The 20,339-nt window shown below is 39.7% G+C and overlaps 1 protein-coding gene across 1 annotated transcript; it reads right to left on the bottom strand.

The window, feature by feature from the left end:
• Positions 1–9,230: 9,230 nt before the first annotated feature.
• On the bottom strand, positions 9,231–19,768 carry LOC311105811 (patched domain-containing protein 3-like; the record flags this gene model as incomplete). The annotated part of the gene is made up of 4 exons (XM_084148011.1): positions 9,231–11,240; positions 18,417–18,562; positions 18,809–18,936; positions 19,091–19,768. The coding sequence occupies 4 exons, from the start codon at positions 19,766–19,768 to the stop codon at positions 9,478–9,480; spliced, it is 2,715 nt and encodes a 904-aa protein (XP_084004137.1). The 3' UTR covers positions 9,231–9,477.
• Positions 19,769–20,339: the final 571 nt, after the last annotated feature.

The following is a 20,339-nucleotide window of genomic DNA, read 5'->3' as shown; positions in this document are numbered from 1 at the left end:
TAAAACACTGTGAGGGCCCTCGGGGACAGGCTACATTTCTTCAGCATCCTAAGGTTGAAGAGTCGCTGTCGTGCCTTTGTCGTATCGGGTGAATGGTGGCATATTATTGCTGTCAACAAAGAGTCAGTTTATGCTGCATCGTGTTAGAGGCTTTTATTAAAATCACGAGGTTACAGCATAAGTTACAGGTGACATGACACCCGGAGAGCGACGCCTCAGAATGGCTGCTCGTTCTGCCCTCTCCTTCGTTTTCCCCCCTATTTATAAACAATGATGCTCCCTCTTCTGGCCAATCACCAGTCTCCCCTGTCTACAACACACTTCCTGTCGGTTGTATGTGGCGTTACACCTAAAACATTCCCTTTTAATACTAACATAAACAACATTCCATTTCTTCATGAAACAGTCATAATGTTAATACACCACATTTCCCCCCTTCGAGACGAACTAAACGTCTCGAAAACAAACAGAATAGGATTATGACTAGTAACAATTTATCTTATTGAGTATCTTTAACATTAAACCAAAAACATTCTTCTCTAGAGTGTAAATACCTTTCTATGCAATATGAATAACTGTTTATGAAGTGTGAATACATTACTATCTTTATGAAGTGTGAATACATTACTATGTAATATGAACAAATCTCTATGGAGTGTAAGAGCGAAAAACTGTCCGGCAACCTTCCATCCATCAATCAAGACAGTAAAATTCTCTCACGGTCCCTCTGCCCCAGGCAACCACCTTCGGTACTCCAGATAATCTCATAAACCATGTAAATGCATTTGAAACTATGATGCAATTAAATACACATGTAAGCCCCTGCAAACAAAATCCTATCCAAAAACATCCACTTGTAAGGCTGGTCAACCCATTGGACCGTACAGTGAACCTCTCCCTGCCTAGACTTTCTCTGTCCCTAAGCATCACCGAAATAAACAAAAACATCTAAGTTCCTCACATGTATTCAATAACATCAAACATCATTCTACAAAAATTAATCCCTAAGAATATGACACAATTATGTATTACACATGTCTATATTTCATTGCAGACACTGGAATGTAGTCCACTACACTTCATCTCCCCGTAGTCTCCTCTTCCAATGGACTTGTTGATGATGGAATCGGAATCTTTCCACACCCTCCTTGTTTCATCTCCTCCAGTCATATTGTCCCTTCCCATGTTCCTGTTTGAGTATTTCACTCTCCATATGTTCCCCCAAATGCTTCTGAAAGAAAAAGAAATTACCAAACAGTATCTTTTCCAAAACAACACTTTCAAATTGAACATCAATATCAACTAAGAATATAGAAATGATATATAAATGATGTATGAATCACATAAACCCATTCCCCCCTTTGATTCATAAATCATACTACAAATCACACTAATATTGGAATTTTTTTTTGAAAAATGATCAAAACATCAAAAATGATATTTATCCATTCAGTTCCACTTGTCCATCTTCCTCCAGATCAGGAACAGTCAACACCGGCATCTGAGTGTTGTCTCCAGGCATCACTCTCCAACCTATCTCAATATCATAGCTTTCTCAATGGTCAGTAACAAATTACAAACATCACACAGTGTTATCAAAGCTGAAACTAAAATCTGACCCATCACTGCCCCTACTGGCCTAACTGATCTTGCAACCAAGTCTTCTCAGATCTCCCAAATGCATCCCTTATATTCTTCAATGCATATATAACTATCTGAACTATCAGGACTCAAAGTATACCTAATATTATCAATAGGATCTTCCCAAATGTTACACCATACCATGGAAAAAGTCCCCCCTTCTCCCTTACATTTATCCTTCAATGATAGGCTTGAAGACTATGACATGTCGCCATGTCACCCTTTTAACCCTAGATTTAGCTGTGTCCGGTGCTATCCCTCTTATAATGGTAAAAACCTCATATGGAAGCTTCAACGTTGACATGTAACAACATCCTGTCTATCCATAGGGTCAGAATATATATGCTTTATCACCACAAACCCTCTAAATATCTCTAAAATTCCCCATAGTCACATGGTCAGTTAAAAGCTAATCTTTTAACCATCAAAGTCCTGCTGTTCCTACTAACTGGTACATAAAAAGTAACATATTTGTCATCTCTAACCCTATGTTCATGCTTATCCAAAGTTATCATATAACATCACAATCTGATATTCCTATAAACATACCCCTTACCTCATATGTTTTATTAGAACAAAAACAACTTTTAGCCCTCAATGGTTACACCTCAAATGCTTCAGTTACGCTGTTACCTGATTTTCTTTACATCTAACAAATTCACACAAGTTAATTCACTTAACCCAATAACACCTAAACCTAGGCTTAAACAAATGTTTTGACAACGACATTATTTTATCTGTTACTGACTGTTGCTGCTGATACAACAGTCATGACAACGCATAAGATTGACACATACTTGATAGAGGTCGAGCGACCGTCTCTAACATGTTTGACTGGAATTCTCAACAGACATGGACCCTCAAGATTCCTCCCTGATCTTACAGAATGAGCTGCTGGAACCAAAGATTCCTACCTGCCTATCTATCTCTAATTTTCACAACAGAAGAATCAAACTACATGCATTTAGTTTCTCTCTTCCCTAACGAGCGGTACTGATCAGATACCTCTCCTTGTCTGTCATTAAAATCAAAGACCTCATCCTGTCCTCCATGATGAATCTATATTCTCTCTACCACTATCTGCTCTCCTATTTTAACCCTATTCGTACTATAATTGACAGCACTCTCCATCCGTAACATAACCCATGAGTCTAAAATTCCCCATTTAATTTCAGAAAAGTTGTTGTCGATGTCATACTCCCTACATTTGCTAATGCTATCGTATCATTAATCCCTTCCAAAGTTACCATTAAAGTAGTTGATGTATTAACCTTAATTCTTTCTAGTAGGAAAGCTACCGATATCCTATGTGTATTATTCACTGTTGGAGTGACTACTGTAATCTACTCCTCCTGAACTCCCTTGGTGACTGTGAAACTTCAACAGATTTCCAATCTTCCATCATAAGCGTTACTTTATGAATTACATAGCCTTTTAACCAATAATTCTTAACCGGAACAAATTTTAATGCTTGCACTAGATAAGTACACATATATTCTCCCTGACCTTTCTCTGTAACATTACGCCAAATAAGTGAACAGTCACTCCTAACCTCTTCCACTTCATATCGTTGTACAAACTATCCCTCCTTTGACTAGGGGACACCGCTTCTACATCTGGTCCTGATAACAATACTTATTCTCCATAATTATCTCTCCATATGGGAGGAACGTCCCCATCCTAACCCTAATAAGTATTTTTCCCTAACATTGGTGCTGGAGCTATTGGTTCCCTTATAATCAAATGCGATATATTTATGGCTTTAATAACTATCAATGTTGAAAGAGTTAAATTGCTTCTCACTGTTGTTTTAATAGACTGAAGTGTTAATGTCCTTATTGTTGCTTCATCCATTTTCCCCAAAGAAAAGTTGTCTTTGCTTGTACTTCCATCTATCACCACTAGTGTCACTTTTTCCCCAAATCTCAGTCCTTTCTCTAATCCCTGACTTTCAAACTTTTGATTATAAAAAATACACCTATAATTACCTTGATCTCCCTGCTCTAAAGTGTCATTCACCATTGTTCTCTCTCTTACTACTAACTTTGAAACTTAGCTTACTGTCTTAGAGTTCCTTCAACCTAGTTCTCCTAACTTATTTTAATCTAATCTTTTCTCTCATAACCTTTAAAAACTTTTTCCACTGATTTATTCACAAAATCCCCTTACCACCAAATGTTTAGAATATGTGATAGAGAAAGTCCCCACCTGCTTCTGACTTTCTTACACACAGCTTGGCAAATGACTAAACACCTTTTAGCCTAGCCTGAAATCTCTTGGTGTAAGAATGTAACCCAGACTCTTTAAAATCCTCTACCAGACAGCCGTCTAGTGTACATCTTATTGTACAGTTCAATTTACACCATGCATCTCTTCCCAACACTGCAACAGATTTATGTCCTAATATTAGTATGTCTATTTTAATTTCTCTTTGATTTTTATAGCAGAGCTCCATTGGTTCCCTAAGAGTACTTAACTGTTTTACTACCTCAAATCCCTATCCTAATTAGTCAAGTTTACATAGTGAGATGTTTAACCTCTTTAGGCTGAACACAGATAAGTTTTTACACTATTCACTATCACTTCTAATGGTCGGTTTTACTTCAATTGTTAGCTATTTTCTCTTCTTCTCTAATCGATGCTATCAACTGGCACCCCCCTTCCGGATCTTCTAGGCACTCTAGAATCTTTAGGGTTCACCTGGAGAACAGGTGATCTTGAATTGCCCCTGTATCTTCCTTAAAAATGTTCTCTGTTTTCCCTCCTGACTTGTTGCACTCACAGGTAACGTACCCAATCTGTCCACAATTATAACAGTCTTCTGAAAGTTGCTGGAAGTGTAGCTGAAATCTTCCTCCTTCTTCTAAGTCTTCTCGTCCTCTTCCTCTCCAATTCTGTGTCTGTCCAGAAACTGGCTGTGGATATGGAACATCTGGTACCCCCCTTGGCTGGTACAATTGTATTTGATATTGTTCAGTTGAAGCTGTAACAGTGATTGTTGATTTGGTTCACTCTGATTCTTCATAACCAAAGCTTCTCTTCTCCTTCTTCTCCAGTTGTAAGTTGTATTTAATTGAGTTTTCAGAGAGTTTCTTGGTCCTGTTCCTTCTCGCCGTTGACATATCAGTATTCTTCAACAGCTTATACTCTAAGTTCTGTCCTCGAAATATCATCTTCCATCATCTTCTTACTAGTGGCCTTTTCTTGACCTCAATCTTCTCTTCCAGACATCTCATTTTCTTCCTTCTGGAGTTTTGATTCATCTTCATCGTCGTTTCTGCTTGCCCTCTATCTATTATTCGTCTTCATCTCTGATGTAACAATCACCCTCCTGGATGATCACCGAAAGCTGAGGATAAACATCCCTAAGCTCTACTTTTTGCTGAATCCGTATGTGAGAAAGGTGTACTAACTTCTGCCATTAGTTTTTCTAACACTACTTTAGTTAAAGGATTACTATTTTTTCCCTATATCAATCGGTGTAATCACCTTCATCTAGCCTTGCTGTCCTTTCTCCCCATTGTAACAACCCTTTTATATTCCTTTATCGTGAATTATTTTATTTTAGACTGTATAGCCTATGGCTTCCCCCCTGTAATTATTAATATAACCCTAACAACTCCAAAAAAAAAAATATCAATCAAAATATGAATATTAAAAAATTCAATTAAATGTTTTATTCAAAAACCAATTCTAATTAAAATAAAAAATCAATCAAAAAATCAATTAAAAATTATGAATAATTTAAAACCTATTTCTATATCCTAACTTACCCATTTATCAATTTAATGGCTATCTTACCACAATCCATCAGGAAAGTAAATGTAACCATAAACTCCATTGTTTAATATGCACCCAAGTATCTTAAATTTACAGAATAATGTCAATCCTTGATTCCCAACACAACTCCAATCAAACCCCAGTGATGCACAGAGCCTCCAAAATGCAATTTTTAAAGAATCATTTGCCAAGCCTATGTAAAATTGTCATAACATCACATATTTTGTTAGGGATGATTTTGTGAACTAGCCTGATATCTGATCCTCTGCCGCGTCACACCTTGTCACGTGACGCACGTCAGTCACACGCTAGCCCCTCCTCTCTCCTGTCGTATCGTATTGCTCTCTCATATGACAGAAAAACAGAGACACAGAATCACATTTTAGTAGTTAATGCAATCACTGAGTTATTTCAACCATATTCAATATTCCTTCGTTCACCCATTATTCACTCTAAGACTAACCTCAGAACTAAATAGATCGCTCAAAAACATTTTTATTTTATTTTAATCCGTCATTTAATTTAATTAATTATACTCCGTCAACATATATTTAATTTATAAATTCAATAGGTCACAAAACAAGTTTCATCTTTAACCAGCCGCAGATGTAACAACTAGAATACTCGTGTCCAAATATCTCTTTGTCTGTGTGTTTCTCTGTCTCCCCCTGCAGCCCCCAGATGGGACCTATGACCTTTACCCATAATGCAGTGTTTTGTAGGCTTAGCACAACCGCATGTCGTAGTTTTAGTGCCGTAAACCAAAACGTGTCCTAATCTCGTGTCATAAACTCCCCCTTTCTGTAGTGTAGTGTCGCAAAATCATGCACATGCGCACAGCCATTCAAAAATACCTTTTCACCGTGGAAGGAAGATTTTCTACTCCCTCCCCAAACAGACAGAATAACAGTCCAGCTGTACCTCCCGTTTCCCCCTTATAGTCAAACAACATTTAACAGCGCTCACAAAACATATAACCTGACTTACACACAGAGACAAGTTTAAGAGACTTTAATCCATCGCAATGGGGTCTCTAAGGATATCCATTAGCATGTAGCACGCAACACAATTAGCATTTAGTATTAGCCTTAGCTGCTATGTAGAATGTAGCATGACCCACACTTCAGCATTTAGAATTAGCCTTAGCCACGATGTACCACGTGGCCTGACACATAATCAAGCATTTAGAATTAGCCTTAGCCTTTAGCTAACTGCGGCCTACCATACAAATAAATATCCTGCACTGCCCTATCAATTTTAAACATATTTATCCTACCGTTTTTGCTACCGGGACTTAATGAGCATTACACCGAGAAATCAAACCCAACAAACCCCCCGTCGGACGAGAGTCGAATCATAATCACAATCAGATAAACCCCATTAATCCGAGTTCTCCTTTTAAAAAACCCACCGTCTGCCCATTCTATCGTGCAAACGGATTTGCCGGCCCAACATCTAAAATGGCCCCCCCTGGGGGTCTTAAGCGGTACAGTGCCCTAAAGAATGCGCATATCTGCCTTAATTGTACACTTCAATACTTAATTCCTACCGTTTTATGCTCTAAAACTTCCAATTATCTGCCGTTTCCAATGGAATATATTTTAACAGACTCTAGTCATCAGCAATAACGCCACCCGAGGCAAGGTCGTAATGGTACATCTCTCAAGTGTACACAAGTCGTATCCAATCTAACAAACTCCGAAGCGATAAGAAAAACTCACCCTTGTTTGGCCATGCTTCAAAGCGAGTTAGCCTGGCGGTTGACTGAAACAAAGAAGAGGCGCAGACCAGCCCCACGTTGGGCGCCATTATGTCGTATCGGGTGAATGGTGGCATATTATTGCTGTCAACAAAGAGTCCGTTTATGCTGCATCGTGTTAGAGGCTTTTATTAAAATCACGAGGTTACAGCATAAGTTACAGGTGACATGACACCCGGAGAGCGACGCCTCAGAATGGCTGCTCGTTCTGCCCTCTCCTTCGTTTTCCCCCCTATTTATAAACAATGATGCTCCCTCTTCTGGCCAATCACCAGTCTCCCCTGTCTACAACACACTTCCTGTCGGTTGTATGTGGCGTTACACCTAAAACATTCCCTTTTAATACTAACATAAACAACATTCCATTTCTTCATGAAACAGTCATAATGTTAATACACCACACCTTCTTCACTACGGTGTCTGTGTGATGAGACCATTTTAGCTTCTCTGAGATGTGTACGCCGAGGAATTTGAAGTTATTGACCGTCTCCACGGCGGCCACGTTGATGAGGATGGGGGCGTGTCCAGCCTGGTTCCTCCTCAAGTCCACAATCAGCTCCTTTGTTTTGCTAATGTTGAGGGAGAGGTATTTTACCTGGCACCACGCTGTCAGAGGGCCCACCTCCTCCCTGTAGGCTGTCTCGTCGTTGTTGGTGATCAGGCCTACTACTGTTGTGTCGTCAGCGAACTTGACGATGGAGTTGGAACTGTGTGAGGCCACGCAGTCGTGGATATACAGAGAATACAGGAGGGAACTGAGGACGCACCCTTGTGGGGCCCCTGTGTTGAGGATCAGTGTCGAGGAGGTAGTGTTGCCTACCTTCACCACCTCGGGCGGCCTGTCAGGAAGTCCAGGACCCAGTTGCATAGGGAGGAGTTCAGACCCAGGGCTGTGAGCTTTGTAATGAGCTTATAGGGCACTATGGTATTGAAGGCCGAGCTGTAGTCGATGAACAGCATCCTCACATATGCATTCCTTTTGTCCAGGTGGGTAAGGGCAGTGTGCAGTGAAATGGAAATTGCGTCGTCCGTGGATCTGTCAGGGCGGTAGGCGAATTGGAGAGGGTTGAGTATGTCGGGGAGGGAGGAGGTGATATGGTCTTTGACTAGCCTCTCGAAGCACTTCATGATGACGGAAGTGAGTGCTACTGGTCGGTAGTCATTCAGTTCAGTTACTTTCCCTTTCTTGGGCACGGGGATGATAGTGGACATCTTGAAGCAGGTGGGTATAGAGGCCTGAGCTAGGAAGAGATTGAAAATGTCATAGGACACAACAGCTACTACTAACGTTTTCATTAATGTTGTATTGTATGTTGTATTGTATAAATGTATTGAATACACTGTACAACAGATGGCCTTGGGCATGGCTTAATTTTAGCACCACTTTTGCAGATGTCTGAAAACATCTGACAAACTTTGATTTTGGAGTGAACTGTCTTGATCTGCTGTGGTATGCTGACTAACTTGCGAGACTTGTACTTACTTGATTAACAATTTGTTTAGTTAAAAAACAAAAATGTTGTCCTCCCTACACATTTTAAAGAAAGTGTGGAAGTAACTACCTTAAAAAAAGGCCTAATAGTCAATACTTTTATTTAAAATGTATGAAATTATTCTGCATTTGCATCTAATGTATAGGCCATATGGTGTGGATGTTGGCTGTCACTGAGAAGACTTTAGTCATTCTTGCTACCTAAATGTATCTAATGCAGGAAAAGAATAAACATAGAATGAGGATTTCCTTCATTTCTTTATTAAAAACACAACAAAAAACATCTTTATCCTTAAACGTATTACAATGATGACAAGATTTCACAATTAGAGTCAACTAAATAAAAATGAAATTTTACAAAATGAACAAATTAACATTTGATTTTATGTTACAGTACTTCTACATGAAACAAAACGAATGACAGAAACAGTGAAAATATTCCCTACCTTTTCAATTGATATTTACTGTAGGTGGACATTTTGTGCAATGATTTAGGGATTTGAAACACAATAAATCATCAATGATTGATATGTCATTTATAATTGGTTATTTTGTAGATTCATTCCATCACTTTACAACTACTGTACTTGCCCCAACTGCATAGAGCTGAATGAAATAAAACAAAGCTAAAACATGAATGTGTGTTCATTTACACTTGACCATAATGGGTTATTCCCTCTCGTAAACGTTTTTTGTACAGTTTTTAATCTGTTTGTTCTACCTTTTAATATTTAATTAATTCCATAAAAACAAAAAAACGGGTACAGTGGAAATGCCTTGTAAATCTGGCCTCAAGACAACCGTTTTAGGGGCAGTCTTCAATGTTTTCATAAGCACTATTAGTTTTCCCGTTAGCACGATGTGAAGAATAATGTGAGCGTTGGTTAGAACTGATTGAACATACATTTGAATTAGCTGCTACAGCCCTTAATTCATGCACATTCTTCATGTTGAAATCCCCTGTGGTTTGGGTGACCCACATGTGACCTCTTTGAGACAAGGTGTTAGACCTACCATCTACATCTTTTTTATCACTGACTTTGCCTCTGCAGATTCCAAAGAAGGTCAGAAACACTGGGATAAACACTATACCATGGACTGCCCCAAACAAAATGACCAATAACATGATCTTAAAGAAGGTTCTAAAGATGTAGCTCTTAGCAGCAGACAGCACCACCACTCCTAAAATAGTAGACACAGCTCCCTGTAAGATGGGATACCCCAAGTGATAGACAGCATCTACAGCCTTTTTATTAGCTGTCGGCTCTTTGCTAGAGACAAAAGCATAGGAAATGTGAGCAGAAAAATCCACTGAGAAACCAATGCATATGACAAGATTGATCATGGATACAGAGTCTAGATTGACATCCCATAATGCCATGAAACCAGCAACACCCACTATGACAGAGGCAATGGCAAAGGTCACCCACAGAGAACATATGGGGTTGGGGATCAACATGAGGGAGATCACCAGCATAGCAAGAGTGGCAACTACAATGTTTTGGATGGTATTACTAACAATGACTGCATACTGGTCAAAGTATATGAAAGCAGGGTGGTAAACAACCAACTTTCCTGGACAACCATTAGCTGTCTCTCGAAGCTTATTCAACATGTTCTTTTCATCAACAGCTGTACTGACGTTGATTGTCTGAATAAACAAACGTGAGGCAATTATGACTTTGTTTGAAATATTCACATCTTGTGTGAAACCTGATTGTTGTAAAAATGTAGGTAAACTATCCATGAAAATGGTTTCGTTATTTGGATTTGAAACTACACCCGCTTTTACATATTCATTAAGCCAAGAAAGGGTCATATCTTTAGCAACCAATGATTGACCAGCCAATGTTAGACTCTCAAAACTTCTGAGACAAGTATCAAGACTCTTTCGAGCAGTTTCGTCCCAATATTGAAACTCGCTGTCAGTCACAATAACCATAACATTTGGACCATACTCTGAAAAGTATTGATCCTCATTATCGTAATAGCTACCTACATATGAGCTATCAACTGCTAGGTTTTTAAGGTCTATACCTTCTTGGATTTGGAAGCAACCATAGATACTTGAGCCCAAATATCCAGCATAGAGCAGGATCACAAACACCTTGGTCCAAGTATTTGTTAGAAATGGCCCATAGTACATCTTAAAGAAGTTGTTAATGGGCATAGGTTCCTCTTTTCCCGTTTTATGATCATAAGCTCCCCCTATACTACAAAGGTTGTACTTTTTAGTGTTCTCCTCTGGTTCTGGAACCTTCATGCATGTCAGCCAGTGTCTGTTGCCCTTTTCACGTCTTCCATTCAGTGCCAGAAATGCACCAAAGAAGGTAATATTGTACAAGTAGCAGAACAGGACAGCTGTGCCAGTATACATACAAAAGGATTGTACGGAACCAAAGGGAGTTAACAGACCAATATAGAAGGCCAGGGCATCAGTTAGTGTTGTGATGGTGATCGAGACAGCTGCATCTTTGTATGTAGCTGCCATACGGTCCTCTACGTTGTCATGAACCTGAGTCTGCTGCCAGCAGGAAATCATGATGAACATGTCGTCAACACCAATTCCTGTGGAGAAAATGCACTCTTTTATAAAATGTCAGACCTAGTTTATACCTGTGTTCATTCCTGTGATCACATCAGAGTACAGGTCAATCGGGAGGTGCCGGAACAAATAGTGAGGGACCGGAACGCATAATTATAAATTTGTTGTATAATAAAGCATTGCATGGATATCATCGCATTTTCATATAGAGCAGTAGAGTAGAGGCGCTTACAGAAGTTTCACACATCCAGTGGTGGAAAAAGTGCCCAATTGTCATACTTGAGTAAAAATAAAGATACCTTAATAGAAAATGACTCAAGTAAAAGTGAAAGTCACCCAGTAAAATACTACTTAAGTAAAAGTCTAAAAGTATTTGGTTTTAGATATGCTTAAGTACCAAAAGCCTCATAGAGGATCTAGATACATTTTCTAACCTCTCTGGATTACAACCAAATTATGATAAATGTACTATATTACGTATTGGATCACTAAAAAATAAAAAATGTACATTACCATGTAGTTTACCAATAAAATGGTCTGATGGTGATGTGGATATACTCGGAATACATATCCCAAATGAAATAAATGATCTCACTCCAAAAAAATGTAATAGAAAGTTAGCAAAAATAGATAAAATCTTGCTACCATGGAAAGGTAAATACCTGTCAATTTGTGGAAAAATCAACCTGATTAACTCTTTGGTGTTGTCCCAGTTTACCTATTTGCTTATGGTCTTGCCTATGCCTAGCGAACTGTTTTTTAAATTATATGAGAAAAAAATATTCAATTTTATTTGGAACGGCAAGCCAGACAAAATTAAACGGGCCTATTTATATAATGAATATGAATTAGGAGGACAGAAATTATTAAATATGAAAGCATTAGACCTATCACTAAAAGCTTCAGTCATACAAAAATTATACTTAAATCCGAACTGGTTCTCTAGCAAACTAGTAAGATTGTCTCACCCAATGTTCAAGAAGGGACTTTTTCCCTTTATTCAGATTACAACCCCTCACTTTCAGGTATTTGAAAAGGAAATCATCTCCCAAATATCACTATTTCTAAAACAAGCCATTGAAATTTGGTTGCAATTTCAATTTAATCCTACAGAAATGACAGAACAAATATTGCAACAAATATTGTGGTTAAACTCAAATATACTAATTGATAAAAAAAACGTTCTTTTTTGAGAAAATGTTTTTCTGGATTTTTTGTTGTTATTCTGTTTCTCACTGTTCAAATAAACCTACCATTAAAATTATAGACTGATAATTTCTTTGTCAGTGGGCAAACGTACAAAATCAGCAGGGGATCAAATACTTTTTTCCCTCACTGTATAAATAGTAATAAACTTGTACCTCTGTATATTGTCTTTTATATATGTTATTCATAATATACAGTACACTATCCAAACAGAAGATACATCTCTTTCAAATGTTGATATTTGGTTGCGTTCACAATTCAATATCCAGTTTTTCAGATTAATATGTTGGATTCACGTCTCCATGTCAACCCAAAATGTTATTTAATTTAGTACTATTCTTCAACTTAGATTTTTGGTTGGGATGGAGATGTGAATAACTTCTAGATTAAATGTGAAATCAACCAACCATCCTTCATATACAAGACAATATCCAAGATAAAAGTATTGTCAGCTCAGGGATTCTAAACTTTTGGTTACTGGCCCAACACTCTAACCACTATACCAGTAGGAGTCAATGTTCAGGCAGAAATCATTGGATTGTGGCTTCACATTTCATTTCAATATACCTAATTATTTAGGTTGATAGCATGACATTGAAACAATGACGTTGATTCAAATAAAATGTGTCTAATCAAATCAAACATTATATATAATTTCAACCACCCCAATATACAGGATGAAAAAGTTTGTGGAATTTTCAACACAATTTCAACGTACTCATAGTTCTGATGATTATGTTGAAATTAGATTGATGTAACAACCTGTTAGTAAGGTTGGTCAATGTATTTAAGTTGATGTTTTACCCTTATTTCAATCTTTACAATGCTGGTTGAAATGAGACAAAAACAGTACTGGTTGATGGCTTTTTTCAAATCCAATGAATTTTCCACGTTGATTCCACGTCACAATATGTTGACAAATCCTGTTGAAGCAACGTTGATTCAACCAGTGTGTGCCCAGTGGGATCTCCCTCTTGTTTTACTTTGTACCTAGGCTACTGTTCGCTCAATAGGCCTATTTGGAAGTTGCTATAATATTTTGGTAGCCTACAGACAGATTGGACTCTTCTCTTTTCAGCAGGAGCCATTTGCTTTAGTTACATATGGAATAAACAAAACGTACAGTCAATAACACAATAGAAAATCTATATACAGTGTGTGCAAATGTAGTAAGTTATGGAGGTAAGGCAATAAATAGGCCATAGTGCAAAATAATTACAATTATAATTTAGTATTATTACTGGAGTGATAGATGTGCAGAAGATGATGTGCAAATAGAGATACTAGGGTGCAAATGAGCAAAATAAATAACAATGTAAATAACAATATGGGGATGAGGTAGTTGGGTGGGCTAATTACAGATGGGCTGTGTACAGGTGCAGTGATCGGTAAGCTGCTCTGACAACTGATGCTTAAAGATAGTGAGGGAGATAAGTCTCTCCAGCTTCAGAGATTTTTGCAGTTCGTTCCAGTAATTTGCAGCAGAGAACTGGAAGGAATGGCGACCAAAGGAGGTGTTGGCTTTGGAGATGACCAGTGAGATATACCTGCTGGAACGCATACTACGGGTGGGTGTTGCTATGGTGACCAATGAGCTAAGATAAGGCGGGGATTTGCCTAGAAGTGATTTATAGATGACCTGGAGCCAGTGGGTTTGGCAACGAATATGTAGTGAGGGCCAGCCAACGAGAGGGTACAGGTCACAATGGTGGGTAGTATATGGGGCTTTGGTGACAAAACGGATGGCACTGTGATAGACTACATCCAATTTGCTGAGTAGAGTGTTGGAAGCTATTTTGTAAATGACATCGCCGAAGTCAAGGATCGGTAGGAGAGTCCGTTTTATGAGGGCATATTTAGCAGCATGAGTGAAGGAGGCTTTGTTGCGAAATAGGAAGCTGATTATAGATGTAACTTTTGATTGGAGATGCTTAATGTGAGTCTGGAAGGAGAGTTTACGGTCTAACCAGACACCTAGGTATTTGTAGTTGTCCACATATTCTAAGTCAGACCCGCCGAGAGTAATGATTCTAGTCGGCAGGCGGGTGTAAGCAGCATTCGATTGAAGAGCATGCATTTAGTTTTACTAGCGTTTAAGAGCAGTTGGAGGCCACGGAAGGAGTGTTGTATGGCATTAAAGCTCATTTGGAGGTTTGTTAACACAGTGTCCAATGAAGGGCCAGATGTATACAAAATGGTGTCGTCTGCGTAGAGGTGGATCTGAGAATCACCAGCAGCAAGAGCGACATCATTGATATACACAGAGAATAGAGTCGGCCCGAGAATTTAACCCTGTGGCACCCCCATAGAGACTGCCAGAGGTCCAGACAACAGGCCCTCCGATTTGACACATTGAACTCTATCTGAGAAGTAGTTGGTGAACCAGGCGAGGCAGTCATTTGAGAAACCAAGGCTATTTAGTCTGCCAATAAGAATGCTGTGATTGACAGAGTCAAAAGCCTTGGCCAGGTCAATGAAGACGGCTGCACAGTACTGTACGGTGGGATTCGAAATGGTCGTTGATCTGTTTGTTAACTTGGCTTTCAAATACTTTCGAAAGGCAGGGCAGGATGGATATAGGTCTGTAACAGTTTGGATCTAGAGTGTCACCCCCTTTGAAGAGGGGGATGACTGCGGCAGATTTCCAATCTCTGGGGATCTCGGACGATACGAAAGAGAGGTTCAACAGGCTGGTAAATGACTAAAATGTAAAAAAATGTAATGTAAATGGTAATAGGGGTTGCGACAATTTCGGCAGCTAATTTTAGAAAGAAATGGTCCAGATTTTCTAGCCCAGCTGATTTGTAGGTGTCCAGATTTTGCAGCTCTTTCAGGACATCAGCTATCTGAATTTGGGTGAAGGAGATGCAGGTGGGGGCATGGGCAAGTTGCAGCGGAGGGTGCAGAGCTGGTGGCCGGGTTAGGGTTAGCCAGGTGGAAAGCATGGCCAGCCGTAGCAAAATGCTTGTTGAAATGTTCGATTATCGTACATTTATCGGTAGTGACAGTGTTTCCTAGCCTCAGTGCAGTGGGCAGCTGGGAGGAGGTGCTCTTATTATCCATGGACTTTACAGTGTCCCAAAACTTTTTGGAGTTAGTGCTACAGGATGCAAATTTCTGTTTGAAAAAGTTAGCCTTTGCTTTCCTAACTGATTGTGTATATTGGTTCCTGACTTCCCTGAAAAGTTGCATATCGCAGGGGCTGTTCGATGCTAATGCAGTATGCCACAGGATGCTTTTGTGCTGGTCAAGGGCAGTCAAGTCTGGGGTGAACCAGGGGCTATATCTGTTCTAAGTTCAGAATTTTTTGAATGGGGCATGCTTATTTAAGATGGAGAGGAAAGCACTTTTAAAGAACAACCAGGCATCCTCTACTGACGGAATGAGGTCAATATCCATCCAGGATACCCGGGCCAGGTCAATTAGAAAGGCCTGCTTGCTGAAGTGTTTTAGGGAGCGTTTGACAGTGATGAGGGGTGGTCGTTTGACCGCGGACCCATTACGGACGCAGGCAATGAGGCAGTGATCGCTGAGATCCTGGTTGAAGACAGCGGCGGTGTATATAGAGGGTAGATTAGTCAGGATGATATCTATAAGGGTGCCCATGTTAACGGATTTAGGGTTGTACCTGGTAGGTTCCTTGATACTGTAATTTGTGTGAGATTGAGGGCATCTAGTTTAGATTGTAGGACGGCCGGGGTGTTAAGCATATCCCAGTTTAGGTCACCAAGCAATACGAACTCTGAGGATAGATGGGGGGCAATCAATTCACATATGGTGTTCAGGGCACAGCTGGGGGCTGAAGGGGGTCTGTAGCAAGCAGCAACAGTGAGAGACTTATTTCTGGAAAGGTGGATTTTTAGAAGTAGAAGCTCAAACTGTCTGGGCACAGACCTGGATAGTATGATAGAGCTCTGCAGGCTATCTCTACTGTAGATTGCAACTCTGCCCCCTTTGGCAGTTCTATCTAGAATAGATTCAGGGCATTATGTACAGACAAGGATATGGAAGGATATGAGTACAGTGGAGGTAAACCTAAGCGTAGGGTAAAGATGAAAGAGATAGCATCACTGGAGGCACCGAGTGAGCCGGTCTCTGCGTGTGTGGGGGGTGGGACAAAGGAGCTATCTGAGACAGGTTGAGCAGGACTGGGGGCTCTACATTGAAAAAGTACAGTTAGAACTAACCGAAACAGCAATAAGCAAGGCATATTGACATGGGAGAGAGGCATAAAGCAGTCACAGGTGTTATTCGAGAGAGCTAAGACAACAGCTGGTAATGGCGACGAAAGTTTGAGCTGAGGCTAAACAGATAAACAGGATGGGGTACCGTATAAAGGAACAGTCCAGCAGGCATCAGCTGTGTAGCTGAGTGATCATAAGGTCCAGTGAACAGCAATAAGTAAGTCCGGGAGCAGTTCAGTGGCTGCTACGCTACAGGCGAGCTGGAGGCACGGCTGTTGATTGCGTGTGCTAGCGGGCCGGGGCTAGCAGATGGATCTTCGTGGTCGTCGCAACGGGAAGCCTGTTGAAACTACATCAGACGATTACGTCGGCAGACCAGTCGTGATGGATCGGCGGGGCTCCGTGTCAACACTAGGAGGTCCCGTCCAGTTGACAGAGAGGTAGATAGCCGGGAGATGGGCCTGGCTCGAGGCTAGCTCAAGGCTAACTGGGGTTAGCTTCAGGACAGTGGTGATTAGCCAACAACGACAACAGCCATTTGGTTGCAGCTAGCTAGTTGCGATGATCCGGTGTTAAGGTCCAGTGATTCAGTGATTCCGGCAGAAAATCCGATATGCTCTGGCTCGATAGCGCGATGTGCAGACTGGCAGATAATTGTCCAGGCTAGAGCTGGCTGGTAGGTAGTGCAGGCCACTGCCACGGACAATGGTGAAGACCGCTAACGGTGGCTAATAGCAAGTAGCTAGTTAGCTGGCTAGCTGGCTAGTTTCAGCCAGAGGTTCTGGATAAAAATGTATGAAGAAATAATAGAATCCGTTCCACATTGGGTGAGGCGGGTTGCAGGAAAGTATATTTAGTTAAAGGATGGAAAGTGAGATTGAGAAATATATACGAAAAAACAGGCTATTTACATGAGGACACTACAGAAAACACAACCGCACTGCTACGCTATCTTGAAGTACTCTGTAGTATTACTAGTATTACTACTATTGTTATTATTATTAGTATTATTCGTATTACTACTATTGTACTACTATTAACACTACTAGTATTACTCTGTAGTATTAGTAGTATTCTGAATTTTTTCATTTCTTTCTGAACAGACAGCAGTAATTCTATAACTTTGGCAAATGTATTTAAATTGATCAGTGGTGCTGCAGCACTTCCAGCACACTTCCCATGGCTATGATTCTATAAGGAAATAAATGATGAAGTGCTACACTGGAGAAATATAAATTGCAGACTCATGTCTATCAGAGCAGAGAGAGGGAGAGAGATCATAGAAAGTTAATCTCATTCTAGTTCTGTGAGAGACACAGGCACGCTTCTCTCTCTCAACACAGCAACGACTACGAATTGGTCTCAATTTAACATAGGCTAGCTACGATGTTGCGCAAACCATAAGCCCGAGCCGATGTTATGATAGATGATTTGTACCACAGATGGTTTGTTTACATTTCTACCATTGTGGCTAGATGGAGTAGACTTACAGCTCTGTCTAGTGGTCGCATCGTTGACAACTGTAGCATTCTAGCTAAGCCTAACCTTTTTCCTAACCTTAACCTAATTCTCCTAACCTGCTACGTTAATTCACCTAACTTGCTGCGTTAGTTCTCCTAACCTACCATGTTAATTCACCTAACCTGCCACGTTAATTATCCTTACCTGCTACATTAGTTTTCCTAACCTGCTATGTAAACAAACCATTTGTGGCGACAAATCCTCAGTTTCACCACACCGGATCCTGTTCCGGCAGGATCCGGCTCAAATTAAGCACTGGGTTTATTTTATATCAATTTGTAAGCTTACCCAGAATCAGGAATGGAGCTGTTGCCACAGTCATAGCGAAGGGCATCCCACAGTACAGCAACAACCCAAAACTGGACAGCACTGCCATACCAGATGAGAGAACACCAAAGGTTGCCACCCACACCTTGTTCCTCACACAGTCCAACCTAGGGAAGAAAAACACAAAAACACAACATTCGTCCATGTAGGTAAATGCTGATAAGTAGGCATAGAGTTCTCTGATATGCCTTAAAAACAGTAATGCAGTCACATTGTGGATTCGCCTGATTTGGGACCCATATCTGTCTTCAGATAGGCCTAATGAACACTGTTAAACAGATTTTTCAATTGAGGTGTCCAATGTTGACTGATAATGTTGAATGGTATTGAAATGTAAAAATTACAAAACATACCTCAAACAAGATATGATTGAAAAATTGATGGCCAGGGCATATGTCAATGAGAAGAGAGGTATGATTGAGTCAGAACTCTTCTCAAACTCGTCATCCCTTGATATTGAGGTAAAGTAAGATATTGTAATCTGCAAAGACAAATAAGAATATAAAAACATAAGATATCCAGTTAACATATTAGTAAAACAACTCAAGATAGTAGAATAATCAAATTATCATGACACTACATGGTTTCTATGGAGCTTAATGAGAAGTGTTTCATCTCTAAAACGGAGTACTCACGCCTTCTTTTTTCATCTTGGAAGCAGTCTCTATAAACTTCTGTAGCCACATGGTATTTATAGTCTGGTTGTCTTCTTTTAAGAAGTAAAATAGTCTAATTGCCTCTGCGCTATCAATTTCAGTTAATCCACTTTTCAGTTTCACACCACCAATTTCAGATGCAATGAAAATTTTGCCATGATATGGATAATTAATCGTTGTTGTGTTGGTTTTAATAATATCAATGATTGAATTTGACACACACACACCACCTTTCTTAACACATAGGTCTTCAAATGCTAATGCACCAATTGTCATACTTTTTACATTTCTATCCATTTCCAATATTTCTGTATAAGCAGTAATTGTGAGGATATTTGCTCCAGGCTTAACAATTATGAGAGATGCAAAGGTCCCTTCAGTATAGAGTCGCAAACGAGAGAAGTCGCCATCATTCTGTGGAAAGTATTCTTTGACTACTTGTCGTTCCTCTTTGGCAGGTCCATTCATAGGAGTAAACATCTCTTCAATGCCGTTTGCTTCTCTGTCCGCAAGGAAGTAAAATCCTCCGCCAAGACCCGCAGAGATGAACATGGGAAGAATCAAAAACCACCAGGGGTGTCTACCAACAAAGCCCCCAAGTATTTCAAATCCCCTAGCTATAGGCTTCTCTACGCAATCTGTTTTGCACCTAGCCATTTTCTATTCTCTTTTTCAAGTTGTACTATTAGAAAAATAAACTTGCCTTGAATTATATCTGCATCTCTGTTGACATCACAGCCATAAACTATACTTCATCTGAACATAGCAACATGATAACGTTCCTCTGAAGAGTTCTAATCAATAGCTCTGACAGCCCTGGACATGTCTCTGTGATCCTATAACAACCACGATGACTGTGTCAGAGCAATAAATATGGTTACATATTAACAAATGCGGGTTACGTATCCAGTTTCCTTATTATAGCTATGGTAGGTACTGCTCTGGTTTCCTTATAATAGTTAAGTTATACAAAATATTCTGAAGATGAAGGAAGCTAACTGATTATTGCCATGCAATGATGGATATTTGGGGTGATGAACACTGACGAACAGGTTCATTTGAAATGTTTATGAAGAGGGTGTATCTCTAGAATAGGCGAACAGTTAAATAGATTACATCATAAGTTTAGTATGCAAACTCAGCACTGTTACTAACCATAATAATACTTCCCATTATTGATGTGGTCATAATGACAACCGAGAGCATCTGTTGTTTGAATAAATATGTA

The sequence above is a fragment of the Coregonus lavaretus genome, assembly GCF_964263955.1.
Source record: "Coregonus lavaretus genome assembly, chromosome: 2".
Taxonomy (NCBI): domain Eukaryota; kingdom Metazoa; phylum Chordata; class Actinopteri; order Salmoniformes; family Salmonidae; genus Coregonus; species Coregonus lavaretus.
Note: the sequence above shows the minus strand (reverse complement) of the source record. Positions and strands in the feature narration are given on the sequence as shown.